Source organism: Durio zibethinus, chromosome 9, assembly GCF_047325235.1.
Source record: "Durio zibethinus cultivar Kanyao isolate XHJ-2024 chromosome 9, ASM4732523v1, whole genome shotgun sequence".
NCBI lineage: Eukaryota > Viridiplantae > Streptophyta > Magnoliopsida > Malvales > Malvaceae > Durio > Durio zibethinus.
Window position 1 is genome coordinate 3,696,822 of NC_143170.1, and position 19,507 is coordinate 3,716,328.

Genomic DNA, 19,507 nt, shown 5'->3' on the forward strand with positions numbered 1-19,507 from the left:
TTTAATATTTTAACTTTTTTTTAAAGAAAACCGTGATTAAAGGGGTGGAAAATTTTTCAAAATATTACTAAATGCTTGACAGGTAATCCAATCAATTCCCACCCTATAAACCTTTTTGTCTATGGGAAATCAATCACAGTACTAGTGTACTACTCTCTAAGAGAAAGGAGAACCCAAGAACGGAGTAAAGTAAATAAATAAGGAAAAAAATCCCCACAACAAAGATCAAATTTTCACTCTAGAAACTAGCCGTCATGAAAAAAAATGAAAAGAATGGATGAAAAAAAAAGAAAACAGTGGTTTTATATAAAACCATTTGAAGGCGAGGGGGAAAGAAAGAGAGAGAAATGAAAAGGGAGGAAAAAAGTGGAGAAAGTGTAGCAGAAAAGGAGGAAAATTTGTGTGAAAAGTTGAGCAGGAGGGTATTATTGGTAGGGAATAGGAAAGGAGAGGGTCCCTGTACGCCAATCCCTTCTTGGAAACTTTACCGCCCTCAGGCTCACCTTCATCATAACAACATCCCTCTTCCTCCTGCTGCCGCTGTTTCTGCAAGAAAGTTAGCTGCTTCCCTCTGGGAGTTTCATCAATACCTTGGTCACCAACAACCTAAAATGCATAGAGGGGTTAACAACAGTAATGGCCGGTACCACCAACGCCACCACAACAATCTTTTAAAGGCCAAAGGCATTGACTTTTCTCATTTCTTGGCTGATCCTTGCCCCAGCTCTGATCCTGACCAGGTATTTCCTTTTTGTTCCATACTTCTGTTTATGTACGATTAATGTATGTGTATTTTTTGTACTTGTATGTTAATTTTCTTTTAAAGGGTATTTTGGTTTATTAGTTGGTGGGATGGATGTGGATTGATTTGGAATTTTGGGTGTGTTTGTTCTTGGCTACAGGGTTTGTTCTTTTCTTTTTTTTTTATTCGGGCTAAGATGCATGTATGTTGATAGATGGATGATGTTTACAGTTAATGTTGATTGGACTACATTTTTATTCTTCAGTTTATCCATCTTGCTTGTTTGATTATTATCTGCCTAACTTTTTCCTATGTTTGTTGGTTCATAGAGTGTTTCTTGTTTGCTAGATTAGAGTTTTTGTTTTTAATGTCCTTTATTCATGTTTGATTGGAAAAATTGCTTTACCAATCGTTTTTAACCAGTTCAAAACCTAATGGAGTTTTTTCATGTCAAGGGTTGTATAATTATATGAGCAAACATGAAATACATGAAGAGTTGTATGGTTATACTAACACATTGTTTGTTTTGTCTGCTAAGGGATTATTATGTTAACACAAATAAAAACCAAAGCATTCAATTCAGGATTGATGCTATAAAATCTGGTGGTGTTTGGTGAAGCAGTTATTTGGTAGTTGGGTGGTTTTTTATAACTCTGTTATGGGGAACCCGAGGGCACCGGCTGCTTTAAAAATTCAATATTTAATTGTAATTTACCTTAAGTTTTGAATTTTCTGAAGGGTGCTGAGTATTTATTGAATCCCAACTGTTTAATAGGATTTTTCTGTGACCCTTAACTTATATTTTTCTATGATGGTTAAAGTTTAGCGTAGATTTGGTAGAAGTTGGTTTTGCAATGAGTGAGAGTCATTTAATTGATAATTATTATGAAAAGAGACCCATCAAAGTATTAGTTGATTTAATCCATTTTTTGGTGGCTTCAACACATTGTCTACAGCAACTTCTTTAAGAACAAAGATATAGAGTTATCTGACGTGGAAGAAATACCTTCTGTTACTTATTTTTCTAGTTTATTTCTTATATCAGCCAGAGAGTGCAAGCAGTTTGAGGAGGCAAATTGCTCAAACACTGTTGAAACACCATCGATCGATTGAAAAAAATAATCATGCCCTACAGCCCGTTTCTCCTGCAAGTTATGGCAGTTCAATGGAGGTAAATTGTCTTCTATTCCTACTGTAAAAGATACTATCTGTAGGAGAATACAGAATAGGGAAGATGATTTTCTTGCTTTCTGCAATTGATATTTCAACTGAAGCTACTTGAATTAGAGTAAAGGAAAATTTGTTGTTATGAGTCCTACATATGAAGACAAGCTTGAGCTATGCAATCAAGTTAGGTTCATATTGGCTATAGTGTGACTACTATCTCTTTGGTCTCTGCCTCAAATTTAACTCTTATCTTATTCAGTTTGGTTCTAACTTCTAAGTTGATAGATAGCATTGTTGGGCGTTCACGGTGTCTTAATTACTTGTTTACATATATCTTATATTTTATTCCAGTCATAGAAATATATAGCATGCTTGTCGTAGAACAGCATTGCAGAATTGACTTAGTAGGGTGTTATTTATGATGAAAACCATAATGAAAAATTTTGGACTATCTTCTACTTCTGCACTGATGTTTTTGGTGTTATTTCTGTTAACATCAACTGTGTAAGAATTCCTCCTTAGAAATCACTGCTATGTATGGTTTGCTTAGTAGGTCTTTCCCACTTAGTTTTCAGATCCCATCTATCTAGAATTTTCACATGCCCTTCTTTTTCAGGTGGCACCTTACAATCCTGCAGTCACCCCAAGCAGTTCCTTAGATTTTAGAGGAAGGATTGGTGAGTCGCATTATAATCTCAAAACATCTACAGAACTGCTAAAAGTACTAAACCGTATTTGGAGCCTGGAAGAACAACATGCATCTAATATCTCATTGATAAAAGCACTAAAGATGGAACTAGATCATGCCCGTGTTAGGATCAAGGAGTTGGTTCGAGATCAGCAAGCAGATCGACACGAAATTGATGATTTAATGAAGCAGATTGCTGAAGACAAGTCAGTTAGGAAGAGTAAGGAACAGGACCGGGTTCATGCTGCCCTACAGTCTGTGAGAGATGAACTAGAAGATGAGAGAAAGTTAAGAAAACGTTCAGAGAGCCTACACAGGAAGTTAGCTCGGGAAGTGTCTGAGGCAAAAGCTTCTCTTTCTGATGCCTTGAAAGAACTTGAAAGGGAAAGGAAATCAAGGAAGCTTTTGGAAGATCTTTGTGATGAGTTTGCAAGGGGAATAAAAAGCTATGAACAGGAGGTGCATACCCTGAGACAGAAATCTGATGAAGATTGGGCAGGAGCGGCTGACCATGATCGTTTGATTCTTCATATATCTGAATCATGGCTTGATGAGCGGATGCAGATGAAGCTGGAAGAAGCTCAGTCTGGTTTTGCTGAACAGAATTCAATAGTAGACAAATTAGGCTTTGAAATAGAGACCTTCCTTCACGCCAAACAGATTGGTACTTCTGTTTCTAAGCGTTCTGATTATTTGTCACGAAGGGATCCAGGGAAATCACTTGAATCTGCCCCTTTAAATGAGGCTGTAAGTGCCGCTAAAGATGTTTGTGATGTGGAAGATTCTGCCGGCACTGATTTGAATTGTTTTGAACTGAATAAACCAAGCAGTGTTGACATGAAATCACATGAAGATGAAGATCCAAAAGGTGATGTCGGGGAAATAATGAAATCAAATCAAATGGAGAAAAAACCATCATCTCATGACAAGAGTAAAAGTCGGCATCCATCCAGCTTACAAGTTAAGTTTGAAGAAAAGATGGCCAGAGCCATGTGTAACGGAAATAAAAAGTCCCACTTGGGAGATTCAGAACGGGAAAATACTGGTGTAGGGTGCACCACTGAAATAACAGTTTCACAAGAGCTTGAAAATGATGAAGCTACCCTCCAGGGCAGCGAGGGAAGAAAGAATAAGCTTGATGAGGTACAAGGACTGAGCTCAAATTATGTACTGGATAACTTGATAAGAAATCATGTAGCATTGTCAGAACGTGGGAATATAAATCCTGAAAACGACTGTGGTGAGGCTTCTTGTAGTTTCCCTCCAAGGAGGAACCAGCCTAGTCCAGTGCGACGATGGATGACGAAATTCACATCCCCTGCCCTAGATGTATCGGAGTCTTCTACGAAGCAGCCTCCGGCAACGAAGGACAACACTTTGAAGGCCAAGCTTCTTGAAGCAAGGTCGAAAGGGCCACGTTCTCGATTAAAAATATTAAAGAGCAAGTCATAGCTTATAGGCTTTTTAGCAACCAGCTGAAAAACCCACAGGATTGGCAGCTTCTGCGTTGCTTGCAGTCAGGCAATATGTTATGTGAATATTGGCCATCCATGCACATTATTCTAAATGTTGCTGTGCCATAATCTTCATCTATAATTCTAGCATTCTTTTTTATGTCTATATATTAGAGTAATATCACCACATAGTTACGAATCTGATGAATTTTGGGTCCATTACAATTTTGAGTAACAAAGCCTTTGTATCACTCCATTTTTGTTCCAAGTAATCATTCCAGCTATGTTGTCCCTTCTGCATTGAAAATTTTAAAGGTGTTATTAAACAGATCCTAAGGCTCTGTTTAAATCATGGAAAATAAGAGGGAAATGAAAATATGGAAGAAAATTTAAAAGGAAAATGAAATTCCCCTGTTTGTTTGGATAGACAGAAAATATTTTTTTATTAAAAAAAATAGTCATATTTGGTTGGGAACTTTTGGTTTGGGCTTTACTCTTTAGTTACCGTTGGATTTATGTTCTGTGGGGTCTCGGCCTGAGTCTTGAAAACCAAATCAATCTTGTGGGCTGGGTTCCAAAAACGACATCGTTCACAAAAGACAAACCAAATTGCGGGCACTTTCTCGCAGGCAATCGCGCAGAAGTACGGAGAATGAGGAAGTGAAAACGAAGGAAGGAGATGGCGGCGGCAACGTTTAGGTGGTTACTCCAATTCCACAGGGACGTTCCCAAGGCCGCAAAGTTCTACTCACAAGGGCTCGACTTCTCCGTGAACGTCTGCACTCTTCGGTGGGCCGAGCTCGAGTCTGGTCCTCTCAAGCTGGCCCTCATGCAATCCCCCTGGTACTATTTTTATATTTCTTTTTCTTAATATGGAAGTTTCAATAAATTTCTTGACGATTGCGAAGTTTAGCGAGAAATTAACCAAAAAAAAAAAAAATTAGTGACGAATAACAAAAATAAATAAAATTGTGAGTTGTTAATTTGCTTAGCTCTGTGAATATTCAATTTTCCATGAAAAAAAATGAGTTGAAATTAGATCATTCTAACCCAGTTTTTTTTACAGTGATAATGTGATGCAGAATGGGTACTCTTCACTTTTATCATTCACTGTGAATGACATTAACTGTACAGTAACAAAATTAATGGCATTAGGAGCTGAACTGGATGGTCCCATTAAATATGAAATCCACGGCAAGGTATTGCCTCCACTTTTTCATCCCTCACTTAGTTATTCCTATGCTTAGCTTGATGGTGAACTGATGGTGCCATCCAATCTTGTTCGCTGTTATCAGGTTGCTGCCATGAGATGCGTTGATGGCCACATGATTGGTCTCTATGAACCAGCTTAACATGCTCAAGAGAGGAGTCCCTCAGCGCAATTGACCAAATTGGTTTAAGTCTTTTGAAGCAAGAGAAGACATGAGGAACTTTTCCCTCCTTTGGATTTCCTTCAATTATTGCAAGTGTTTCATCCAAATCAATCACAGCCGTACAGAGTGTGTAAAGAGTTGGACCTGAAAATAATGCCTATAGGAGTAAGTTATTTACTGTTGAAGAGAAGCAGCTTTACATTTCCATCCATCAATTTGTACTTGTCATGTAGATTGGGTACTTTGTGTCTGCTTATTGATCAGTTTTTGATCCTTGTGGTAGAACAGCTGCTCTTTTTTACCTGCTTATTGAGTTTCCATCGTGAACCTTTATTGCCAAACACTGGTTTCTGTTTCAATGTAATGGAATTAAGTTATATAATTGATTGGGAATTCTTTGCTGAATAATAACAATATGTGATAATGCATCTGCATGTGTCATATTGAAGCTTTTGCACTGCTATTCCTTGAAAGCCAACTGGCAAAAAACAATTTCGAGATTCAGCTCAGCAGCCACATATAGATGTAGCAGTATAGGAGTATGATCAGCCCTATTGTGCTGAATGTCATACTTGGCTCACAACTATGGATATGGTATGGTCCTGAAGTTGATAAGTATTATGTGCACATAAGAACTAGAATGTAATTGATTCGATGGAGATAAATGATGAAATTAACAGTTTGTGAGCACTACATTAAGAACAGGCATGCCGCTTCCTTCTGCAGTCCCCAAAAGTTCAGCCCAATATCTTGGGAACTTCTTCTGGTTAGTTTCTGAGAGTGCTTTGATCAATGGTTGTGCCTGTGGTGTTCGAGCAAAGGGAAGGAGCTGGTTTTGAAGAATGAGGTCTCCAACCAAGCCGCTTCTTATTAGATTACAGAATCTTTTGACCTATGAGAAAATCCAGCTGGTAGTCATCTTCACAGGGCCTAACTTCAATCATGTCCAGCGTTTTCCCTTCCATGCTTGTGTTCCAAACCCTGTGGCCGAAGTCATTACAACAAAGGTGTATCTTATCCTCTTTCCTAAGCAGAATATGGTTATGCTCCAATGTTGGTTACACTTTCTAAGGACATAAACCTTGAAAATGACATTATTGGAATTCTCTTTTTGGGCTGGCCTAATTGGTGGGCAGATGCTAGTTGGATTTGAATGATATTTCAACATTTAATCCGGCAATTGTATGGTTTTGATTGAATGGAAGGAGTGCATGCACATCATAAAAGAATTGCGTGCTATGAACTGAGAAATGAAGTGGGTGTGGGCCATGGGGACTTGGCTCCGCAGGCAGGGCATATTATTCTGCAGGGAAGTTCTATTTTGCAAATATCAAGTGTCTGGTCTGGACCACCGCACCAGTTATGACGTACACGTAGTACATTAAATTAAAATGGTTCAAATTGAATCTCAGTCCCCTTTTAAACTCTTTTCTCCATCAATTCCTGTTTGAATGCCTTATGTGCACCGAGGTTATGCCTGTTGGGAATGTCCTCTTGGGAATGCCGTTCCCCACGTTTAAAAGAGAAAAAGGAATTGGTAAAACACCCATGTCAAGAAACGAGTCATCTAGCATCTAGATATTTGATGTTTGGGTCAATAATACTAGTATCTGATATGTATTTGAAAATATACAGAAGAAGCCATTGGCTTTTCGGCTTTTTCTTTTGAGAGGTTGATCTAGTCAGTACAATATTGTAATTGCATCAAATATAATTCAGTTATACTTCTAACATTAACGTTTAAAATTTAAATTCATTTCTTCTCTTCAAAGCTCTAACCATGGCCAAAAGTACCTCAGTTTAAAAAAAAAGATGGTCAAAAAGAGAGATCATGTGCACCAAAAAAAAAGGAGAGATTATGGTTTCCCATCGTAAGTGTATAGTTAGAGAAGTAAGATATCGTTCCAAATTTTAATTATTTATAAAGTTAAAAGAAAGAAAATTGTATTTAATTAAACTTTTGCACGTTAAGTAATCCAATGATACTTGGAAATATCGAAGGTGGATCAGAAAAGATGAATGATCTAGGGCAAGTATTGGATATCTTATATTTTTCTACAAAAAAAATATGCATGATTTAGGGCAACTTGATATCATTTATAATCTTGTTGACCCTAAAGTTACCAAAATTGAAAAAAAAAAAAACATCGAACACTTTCTAAAGTTTATATGTACAATCAAATATAAACCCCATATATAATATATGCTAATGTTATCATTATAAGAGAGTTCTCACAACCACTTATGTTGAATGTCATTTTCCTATAAAAACAAAACAAATGCATTTTATAGCCTAAGATTATTTCAATTTTTAGGCTTTGAGTACACCTATAAACATCAACCTTGGATTGAATTTATATCTCTTGGAAGACCATTCAAAAAGAAAACATGTTTATTCAGAAACATACTAGAGTACAATCATGTCCAAAAGTTTTGATTTGGTACCGAGTAAAATTAATTAGTTCCAAGTATATATACGAAAAATTAGTTGGCCGGTATGAATTGATGCAGATTATTCTAATATGCAAATACAGTTCATGACATAACTAAACTGAGAATTTGAGGATATACTCCATTTATTCTGATAAAGGGACATCCAGCTTGAAGGCATTAATCACGCTCAAATCATGTTGGTTACTCATAATGAAAAGACAGCAGGAAGAAAAAAAAAAAGAATAATGATAATCTTTCTAATTTCATATGCCTAACAACTAGAAAAAAGGGTTTTGATCTCTTATAATGTTATCCTTTTCATCTGCTAATTCCTATAGTAATCCAAAGGTAAATCTTGAGATTGTCACATCATGCCTGCCTGCCAGCACAAAGATTCACTTCCATTTCTTTGGCTTATTTTCTGTGTAGTTCCTGATCAGGCTACCCAAAGTTCATATCAATCTACTTCCCCAATAGAAAAGAGTAAAAAATTTTTAACATATCCCTAAAAAAGATGGTGTTGGACAAGGGATTTGATTTTGAAGCCAACCCAGTTCATCAACACTGAACCTTTTTTCCAGATGGGTTGGAACATCCAGGCCCCAGAGAATAAAAGGAAACATCAAACTTTACAATGCTTAGATCTTACTAAATAAAATACGAAACAATTCCTTATCATCAAAATCCCAATTTTGATCAGCATCCGAAAAATAAAAAAATAGATTCAATCTCAAGGGACCACTAGGGGACTGGCACATGGAAAATTTCCATTTCATCAGATTAAAGTTATGAAACAAAATGACAAAAAAACTATGGCACTTGTGTTAAAGATGGTGCAATGATCAATCATGGCATGAGAAACAGCTTTTGGATTCTTCAAAAGCGGACAGCGTCTCGGAGAAAAAGCTCGTATGCATATTTAGCATAGGGTTGGGTAAGCTTAGAGAGGTAAAAAAAAAGAAAGAGAAGATTAATATAAATGATGGACCTAAGATAAAGATGCACCAAAGCACCAGACATGTGTGGTAGGGGAAGGGGGGAATTGTTTTTCTCTTCTCCTCAGAGATTCGTTTGGGGGAAAGGAAAGAGCCATAAATAGGCACTTGGCATTCACTGGTCCTTGGGAGGGAAGCACTAGAGAAAAGAACCCAATAACAAAGAAGTAAACCCCACTTCACCCATATATATATACATATGCCATTGTCTGTTTCTTTTTCGTGTTAAAATAGGGTTTCATGGAAAATCAGCTTAAAAGGAGATATTTGCTTTGACGTATTATTTTCGGGAATGACCTAGCTGGTTGCCATTTCTTTCCTCTTCCAAAAGCTTTTATTATATTGAAGAATATCATATGCCTGTCTAAAGCTTTAGATAGTATATCAATTTTTTTTTTTATTTCTTTTTGGCCATTAAAACATGGTATACCAAATTCAATGCTATCGTTCTCTCTTCACCTTCATCTCATTTACAAACACTTGCACACTATACCGTGCATACCATCAAGCAGTGATTACAATTTGAGCAATCCATTGTCCGTTTAATCCATGCATCAAGAATCTAAATGAAGCCCAAATAGGCCTTCATCATACAAAAGCTTGTTTTACACCCTATTGGTTGATTTACTTTATAATGTTCTACATCTGCCTTTATTCTGCTACTCTTCTACAACCTTTCTTCTGTAGAATACATTTGCTAAAAGCCAAATGTTCCTAAAAAATTTCCCCGGTTCATGAATATTTTTCGTAACCATGAATAGTTTAACACTTGACATGATGAAAAATTGCTCAATTCTGTGCAAGGGCAATATGAAAACTGCCTATATCAACTTCCCATACAGACACCAGCAAAAGTTGAGCAGATGTTTGCTTATTTATAATTACTTTCTCAGAGGCCTTTCTATATTACAAGCACAAAATTTTTTCTTATCAATGTATTAGGGTAGAAATTAGAATGGGGATGTTACTAAATCCGTGAACAAATTAGAATGGAAACAGATCGCACAGCTCCACCAAAAAAACCACCGAGAAAGAGTCCGGCATTTTTCTTTGGAATCCAAACAATCACACCCACTAATCTCACCACATATTCACATTTTATTTGACAAACGGAGAAAACAAGTAACACAGTCCTCCCTTGGATCCATAAGGAATACATAGGGAAGTAAATAAAACGATCGATGACAGCATTGAACAAAGATAGAGTATCATATTTCTGCAAATTAATCTTGGTCCAAGACTTAAAAACCGACTGAAAGGATATTTGGGTAATTGCACAAGGTGGGGGAGACATGTCTAGGAACTTGTTGCAGTAAGTGAGCAAGACCCAAGAAGGTTTTGTCGTAGAGCGTGAGCTTGGCGAGTTTCTCCTCCCATGCGGTTGCCTTTTTATGTACTTTTAACGAGAAACTGCAACTGCGGCTCCACCATAAACCCTAATACTTCTGGTCTTAAGGGTTTTCAAGCTGCTCATTCAAGATGTAAAACCAACAAAAAATTAATTAGCAATTAGGCTTAACCATTACAACTTTAGGAACCAACAGTGAATCAAATTATTTTAGGGAAAATAACAGTTTCTTTTTAAGAGTACAAACAGACCTAGTCAGCTCAAACTGCTGCGTAATTCATAAAGAGCAAAACAAAGCTTCCTTTTGAAGCGGCCAAACAATGATAACGCATCGCCATTAAGAAGTTAAATTATCTAGATAAACGTCCACGAAGAATAAAGGAATAAGTTAACGATAATGATCATTACTCCAACACTACCTCAGCATTAAAATAATTTCAATTGGTTTATCTATACACACACACACACACACACACACATATATATATAGCATTGGCAGTCATGAAAAAAGTTTATGAAAAACCTTGAGCAAAGTACCATGGCAGTTCATGAAATTGTGATGTGAACTAGACAAAAGAAGATCTAAGGGAATAAAAAAGAGTAATTATAAATGGATAAGATAACAGCAGAGGGAGCTCCCTTCAGTCCAAGCACAGGAAGTTCAAGATTCAATTTGTCTCCCGCATCATTCATTCATTTGCTGGGTATCTTTTGCTGATCCTTTTTAACACAGCATTTGGATGAATGAGTCGGCAGCTAATTAAATCCCATCGCCGCCCATGAGTGGACTGAAGAAAGCTCTCTTATCTGTTAGATCATCAATAAAATAACAACTTCAAATACCAGATACAAGAAAATAAAAATGGCCCGAATGGCATGTAAGCCTAGGCAAACCCCAACCAAAAGAACAAGTCAGCTAACCCTTCAAAGAATCAAAAGCAATTAGCCAGAGAAATTTCTCCACTGAGACGGGTGGAAATGGATCATGGGTTAAAGTGGAATGGAAGTGGAAACTGCTCCAACAAGAGAGAGAGAAATACAGAGAAAGGGGAGAGGGGGTAATGAAAGCGAATGATCAAAATGGAAGATCTCGCAAAGAGAGTCAAACAGGGAGAAGGAGACTTTGGACTTTGGAGAAGAGAGTTCTTTTTGGTTCTTAGTTTTCAATTATCACTAGCAAACTGATCAATGCTCAAAGCACCTTATGCATCTGTAAGCGTAAGGATATGGCTTTATATAGGCTAAAAAAAAACGGTTCGTTCCTCAAACAAGAAGTATAATTTCTTTTAAATAATGTAATAATAATAGGAATATATAATATAAACAAAATAAAAGCAGGAGAGACTTATTTATATTCTTTTCCTTTTCTCGTTTTTTCTTTCCTCAAACCCTCTCCCAGGCTCCCCACCAATCTCTTTGCATTATGATTTATGAAGGCCCATCACTTCTCTCCTTTGCTATATGCCCTTCATTTTTTATTCATACTTACTATATTTTAATGCACAAAGTTATCTAGAATTTGATGCATGTATACAACCCTTGTTCACCAACAAAATACTACTATATTTTTGTCATTTTCATACAGATTATTATACGTATATAATATAATTAACTTCGTTTTTATGCATGGAGTTGAAAACAAAATTTTCAATTTTGTCACTAGCATATACTACTATTATACTATTCTGTTTAATCTGTGGGGCTGGAAATTAGTAGGTAAGAAACAGGGTAGCCGTTGAAAGTTGAAGCCACTGTTTTTGCTTCAAATTAAAATAAGCAAAGCCAGAGATTCATCTTTGATTAATTCCCACTTCTCAGGTTGAAAGTGAAAAGGGGGAATCTTCATCGGTTGACATCAGAGCAGTGCATATCCGTAATATGTTGTTTCAATTAGAAAGAAAAGAATAGGTAGATAGATCAGTGCTAGATACTGTATGAAAAGAAAAAAACTGGCTATTAAAACCCTAAAGATTCCTGGAAAACCTACAATTAATTCTAGCTAGGGTTTTCGGATTATGCTGGCCAATATATACTTTGTTCCAGCAAAGGTACAAACCTATTTTGAACAAGGACCTGAGTTCACTATCCTTTTTATACTTCCATTATATTATGCCCGAAGATGTATGTTTATACTTAATTTTTTAATTTATTTTTTATTTTCCTGATTTTTGTTTACTTAATTTTTAAAAATAATATTAAATGTTTAAAATTTTTTCAAATTGCAATCTTTGTGAATTTATCCAACTACAAATCATTTGAATTAATTCTCAATTAACCCCATTAATACGTTTTTAATGCATAAAATTAGTAGTATTAGTAAATAGTCATACATACCTTTGCTTGTCAAAAACAAGTTTAATTAATATTATTCTCTTTTAGCACATGCCTTGCAACAGTTTAGGAATTTCATTGTTAAGAAGTAATTATATATATATATATATATATATGAATCAGAAAAGCCAGTTAGCACGGTTTCAGCTTTGTCTGAAATCGAAATTGAAAGTACAGATTGAATCCGTAATATCATGCCCCGTGCACATGAAGAAAGTTAGTCAAGAAAAGCCTGATTTTTTAACTGTTAATCAACTCTGGGTTTTTTTTTTTTATATCAAAGTTGAAGCTGGAAAAAGATTATTTTATAAGCGTTGGACTAGAAAGGTGTTGGAACAGATAATCAGATCGCACGTACTTTGCTCGTTTTGTATATTATATTTAGACAAATATGATCAAATCTCTTCAAAAACCATTCAACCGGACTTTCAGGTTGTTGTCTGAAAAAAAAAATTAACCAGCTTTGGCTTGACAAAAGAAATCAATATGATCAAAAACAGCTTTAAAGTACTGCATGCGTTAGGAAATATGACATGGAAAGTGTTTTTTTTTTTTTTTTAAATTAGGTATATCCATAAGTAACATATTTTGCACTCATATTTTCACCAGATCACTTCATCTTTACAACACATGTTTTATTAATTTCCTTGCTTATTTGTTTAGTTAACATAGATTTTTTTTAAAAAATTTCTACCAACCTTATTTTTTGACTCATTTTTTGTTTAAATAATTTGTGGTTATATGTCGAATCACACAACTTGGAACGTAACACCATGTGTGTCCCCATGGGTTTCGTCTACTCCTAACAATAATTTCCAATATTCCCTATTAACATCGTAAGTAGTGTTGTAAAATCCAAATACATTGATGTTGTAGTGAAAACTTAGAAAAAATTAATGAAATGACATTTAATGATTAAATTAATATATATAAATCATATATATGATTAATAAATGAATATTTTATTTAATGATAAGTATAGTGTTTAACAAAAAGTGAATTCAATTTCTTTTCAAAATTACAAAAAATATATATATACCAAAATATCACATGGCTATTTCTAACCATATAAGTGTATATTAATATAACAGCAAAACTAGTATTTTTATTATTCATTCTATAAAAACTTATGTTATAACGTACAAATATGTAAATTTATATTTAGACATTAATTTAAAAAATCATCATCATTTTTTTTTATTTAGATACGATTGGTTAACTAATTAAATCTGTCTCGTTTTAAAGAGAAATCTCAAACTTGACTCAAGTATCTTTAAAAGGTAAATTCAATGTCTACGAAATCAGAACTAAATCCATGAGTATGGTTATGAGTGAAAATATTATAATACTCTCACAACGCTCATCAAATGATGATACCATCTTGATTTCATGTTATCTATTAAATCTTAAAAATTTATCAAATAATTAATTATTGAAAATTGTTTTTAGATATATTTTTTGAAAATTTTGTATGTTTTAAGAAAAATTGATACTTTCAATTTTTTTTAAAATCTTATTTTTTATTTTTATTTTTTTAAAATTTTTTATTTTTAATAAAAATTGATTCTTTAACTTTTTGCAAAATTTTGAAATTATTTTTATTTTTTTAAAACAAAGATTTACTAAAAAAATAATTAAGTAAATAACACAAAAAAATACCAAAAAATCTCTTAGTTGAAAGAGGCTTGGCCGCAAGAGTGAATGAGGGTGAATGGCTTAATCTTTTTCTGGTAATCCAAAATGCTATGGTTAGGAAAACATTAAAACACTCACTTAAAGCTTTTCTTTTTTATTTTCTTTTATAATCTCATTTCTATCTCTTTCTCTCCACCGAATTAACTAAGAAACTCAAACCTTAATAAGACTAATAGGTTTTTTTAGATTTTAGTGCATTACTGACACCGTCGTTGTTGCAGGTCGTCACTACCAACGTCCTTTTTAATTTTTGTTTTTTTTTCCTTCAATCTCAAATTTTTGGTATCCTAGAACCTTACTTTTTGATCATCGTTGACTCATGAATCACAAGCACCACTGTTTTTTTTACTGCTTATTATGACTGATTTTTCTATTACATTTCGAGTATTCTGAGTTTTGGGTATTTATTGAGTGATTAATTTTTGATAGTAGGTTTTTAAACTTGTATCTTGCTCAAAGTTAGGCTTTTTTGACTTGCTATATTTTGTACGTTCATCGTGCAATATCTTGATTCTGGGATGGTAGGTTTGCAAGTAATGTTGTGATTTTGTGATACTAAATGTAGTGATTGAGCCAACGAACGATTTCAGTGATTGTAGGATTAGATAGTTTGGTGGTAATGGATTTTTAGCCAGTGATTTTTCCTGTTTGTGTTTTTTGCTAGTCTATTTTCTGTGATTTTCTCTTAGTTTAATTGTTGGAAAAAGTGGATTGTAGACTAGGGCTATTAAAAGCTATGGTTGGGAATAATAATGGTAGAAGTCTTAGTGGTCGTGGCTAAAGAGTGAACTGTTTGGCAGTGTTGTGGTAGATTAAAGATTCATGTGGTGCTTGTAATAGTGGTGGCAGTATAATGGAGAAAATAACGAAATTAGTGATGAAGTTGCCAATAATTGTCGGATTTTTTTCTCTTTATTTTTCACTTTAATTTCTCTAGATTTTGCTTTGTATTTTTTTTTTTTTTTTGTATTTTTCACTTTGTATTTCCCCTTTGGGTTTTGTTTTGTATTTTTTTGTGTTTTTTACTTTGATTTTTCCTTTTTATGTTTTTTTTTAATTTTTTTTAATTTTTTGAACAATAATTTATATAAAGATGATGAAGATAAGATGCCAATTTAAAAACTGTCATATCTTTCAATCTAAATTTTGAGTTTGAAAAAATACTAAAATTTTAAAAATTCAATCCAAACTTCAAATTTCAAACACAAAACTTTATCCTCTAATTTATCTCATTTTTATCTTTTTATTTATTTTTTATTTTCAGAATAAAAATTCAATCTATCATAATATGGTGTCTACAACTCAAGGCTTTTTATTTTTCAACTTCTTTTTTTTCCTTCTTTAATCAACAAATTAGAATTGAATAATTAACGTGGAGGTGTGGAATTTTGACAACAGACAGTGAAGGGTGGAGAACCAGAAAGGAGCCAATTGGAGCATGACGGCAATGAGAAAAATTAATTTTTAATATATATATATATATAGTATATATAAATTTGTAGATTCTTAGTCACTTCCCGAAATCACTGTCTTGTCAACATAAAATAAGGCTGCCGTACCTTCTTTTTTCCTTGCTTTCTTCCTTTCCCGAAACCCTATTTCCCTCCTAACAACCACATTTCCATTTGTCCAATCACCTCTTTTTTTCTCATCTGTCCATCTTTCCATCTAATCTTCTTTCCATTACTATTCTTCTGTATTATTTTTTTTCACCTTTCCTGTTTCATTGTGCCTAGAAATTGTACTCTCAAATGACTAAAAACTGAGCAAAAAATTCATTGTTAATGCATGCTGCCTGGCTAACATAATTAAAATCCTTCAACGTCGAATGTATACAAACGCTATAAGCCAAAAGCTTTTCTTGATGAACAGCCTCTTCCAAATATTTGTACTACTAGATGTTGTTCAACATCAGTTCAGTCTGCACATAGAAACAGAAGGCAGACAAGTACCAAAGCAATGCAAACATGAGCACAGAGCATTAATTTCATGCTTTATTGGACAAATGGGCTTGTCCATGACAATGACTTTCTTCTGCCTCATTCCCCATTTGTTATCTCTAAATACTTAAAATTGTATACAATCAAAATTTTTTCTTTACCAGGGATTTATGTTTTAAGAAAAAAAATTATATCCACTATTTGTCACTATTTGTCATGATGGGGTTTGCCAGAAGCCCAGAGGTATTGCTGAGCTGCCCACCCTTTGTATCTTTTCATTGTTCTTTCTTGATCTGTTCTGCACCTCCTTGAGACGTGGTTTCAAGATTCAAGCTCTGCTTGGGTTTTTCAATCACTTGTCTCTCTTCAGTTACAGTTCTAACTTTTCAGACGATGTTCTAGGAAATGAGGCAATGAAACAAAAATATTTTAAGAGTTTGTTCCAACTCTCTTTAGTTTTTACTAAAGGTTGAAAATGATAAAACTCAGTTCCTGCTTTCCTCTCATTCTTTTTTTTTTAATTAAAATTTTTTTTATTTGAAAATTTTTTATGTTTAATAATCACTTCAGATTTTGATTATTTCAGAGTTAAATAAAGACTCCCACAAAAGAAATAAACTCTCCCAATATTTATTTTTTTTATTTATAAAATTTAAAATTAAAATCTTAATTTAAAAAAATTAAATTTTTTATTACTCAAACTAACAAATGACATTGAATTATAAACTTTTGTACCTATCACAAAAGCTCTTTTGTAGGAGTCAATAATAATTAATTTATTTTTAGAATGCATTTTGTAAGGGATTTTCTTATAAAATAAAGGGAAAAATATTTCTCTAATATTTTGTAAACTTCTGTATTATAACAAAAGTATTTCTTTCCAATCTCTTAATTTTTCAATGTCTTTTATGCAGGTTTAATACACATTTGGTCTGTCATCTATATTACTTTTGTTATATTAATATTTAAAAAATAAAAATTTGTAATTGAATGTTCAATTTTTATTTTTAATTAATATTGTTAATAAAGTGGATGACATGGTAAATAAATTAAATAAAATTATGACATCTGATAAAAATATTATATTATTTATATTTTAAAATAAAAAGAGAGAAAATGAAAAAAGTAATGAAATTATGAGAGAGAGAGAGAGAGAGAGGAGGGAAAGAAAAGGAGGGTTTGCATCGGGTCACCCTTTTCCGTCCCTTCTCTCCTACCCTCCTGTCCTCCTTTTCCTCTCTTTCCTTAATTCCTTCACTTTCTTTTTATTTATTTATTTTTATTTTTTAGATTTTTTAAAAAATCTTTAAAATTTTTTTATTTTTTTAACAAAATTTTCTGGTTTTAAAAGTTTTAATTTTAAAAGTTGCTTTTTATTTTGATTTTTGGGTACATTTTATAAAAAAAAAAAAATCATATTTTCTATTGTTTTTGAATTTTTTATTTTTTTTTATACATAACCATAGATCCACCAATAACATGACATGAATAGACAATTGCTTGACGGCTGACATTTTATCATTAATCAAGTAAATCATATCATAACAAAGTTAATCTTTGAGATTAAATGTTTGAAAAAAAACATAAATATAGATATTTAATTGAGAATTTTAACTTTTTTAATTATTAAATTAAAAAAATACAAAATATTTAACCTTTTTATGTAGTGAATTTGGATTAATGCAGACTTAACAACGTCCAGCCAATTGACTTGTTGATCACTGCCAAAAGTTTTTGCTTATTTTGATGATTTGATCTCAACAAATTAACGAATGGATCCTCACAGGATGTTGGCATTTAAATAAAGATTATTATTTATAAGTGTACCTTTCCAAATTCTAATTCTCTTTCTCTCTCTCTTTTATCTAGTAATTAATTCATTAAGATTTATTTTTTTCAACGAAAAAATTTTGGATTTAAATTTTATCGGTGATTGTGATTACTTGTTGGGATTATTTTAAACGTACGATTTATAATTATATGTTTTAAATTATCAAGTATGACACATTTTATTTTAATTTAAATGATTAAATAACTTATTTACCTTCAAATTTTTTCATACAAAAAATTTTTTCTCTTTTTTTGTTAAAAAATAATTTTTGATGTTGACATTAAATTGTTAAAACTACCAAACTGGTATTTATTATTATAAACTTAAGAATATTACCATACAAAGTGTAGAAATATATTATAATGGTCTCTAGATTATGAACAAAATAAGTTTAGTAAAATGCTTACTTTTAGCAATATTTATTAAGCATTGGTGGGCAAAAGAAAGTGAGGAACCTGGTACCGAAATATCCAATAATAAGGTTCACCTAGCTAGTTAAATTCTAAAGATCAACAGAAAGTTACCTTTCATTCTTTCAAGGGCTCTTCTCTGTTTAGGATTATTATAATTATAAAAAGAACACTCATAAAGAAATATTTATAATTTTTATATACATAGAAACGACAAAAGAGGGAGAAAATTTCCAAATTTCTTCAAGGATTAATTTGAAGTAATGTGAAAGGGACGGTTAAAAGTAATTTTCACTATATCCTTATTTTTTTATACATACTCACCTTTGAATAAATATTTATATTTATTTATCCTCTTAGAAATTTAATGAATGTGAGAAATTCTCGTTATTCATGATTTTAAAAAATTTAAAAATATAAATAAAGTATTTGATATTTATTAAAATAAATAAAAATTTACAAATTATATAAATATATTATAATAAATTTAAACAACAATAATTTTAAATAATTAAAAAATTACAAATAAAAAAGACGCATATTAAAATCATACCTTATAAATCCTAATAAAATTTTTTAATATATATAAATTTATATATCAACTATAATTATGAGATAAGTCTTATATTATTTTACTCTATTTTTATATTAAATAAATATTTTAAAATTATATCTATTTTCATTATTATCTTTAAAATTTAATACTTATATCTATTTTCATTCAAATATAAAAATCAAATTATCCATCATATTTTGACAAAATTAACCTCCTTATTAATATGCAACTAAAAATAAGGGGTCATGACCTCAAAAGCATATTTTTCCTTTTTCTTTCCATCATCAAAGAGAAAAACAGTACATAGTTATATCCTGCAACTGAAGGCAAATTTATTATTCGAATCCAACGTGCCCGTATAATTTAACTTTCACCAGGTACCAACCATGAACCAATAGATGCAGCAGAATCAATGAGATTTGCGTTAAGCATAACTCAAAATAGGAACAAAGAAGGACTAGTTTAGTATTTTGCAGTAGCTGTGAATAAGTATGTCAGCTTTATCAGAAAAAACAGACAGGGATATTTTACTTTGAATAGTTAA

General features: G+C 32.6%; 2 protein-coding genes across 2 annotated transcripts; both read left to right on the forward strand.

Moving 5' to 3' along the window:
- The first annotated feature begins 135 nt into the window (after window positions 1–135).
- Window positions 136–4,290, forward strand: LOC111307176 (uncharacterized protein At5g41620-like). The gene is made up of 3 exons (XM_022905195.2): window positions 136–740; window positions 1,788–1,913; window positions 2,526–4,290. The coding sequence occupies exons 1-3, from the start codon at window positions 348–350 to the stop codon at window positions 4,047–4,049; spliced, it is 2,043 nt and encodes a 680-aa protein (XP_022760930.1). The 5' UTR covers window positions 136–347; the 3' UTR covers window positions 4,050–4,290.
- A 348-nt stretch (window positions 4,291–4,638) lies between these two features.
- On the forward strand, window positions 4,639–5,852 carry LOC111315688 (uncharacterized). The gene is made up of 3 exons (XM_022917608.2): window positions 4,639–4,894; window positions 5,118–5,250; window positions 5,347–5,852. The coding sequence occupies exons 1-3, from the start codon at window positions 4,731–4,733 to the stop codon at window positions 5,401–5,403; spliced, it is 354 nt and encodes a 117-aa protein (XP_022773343.1). The 5' UTR covers window positions 4,639–4,730; the 3' UTR covers window positions 5,404–5,852.
- The last annotated feature ends 13,655 nt before the right edge of the window (window positions 5,853–19,507 follow it).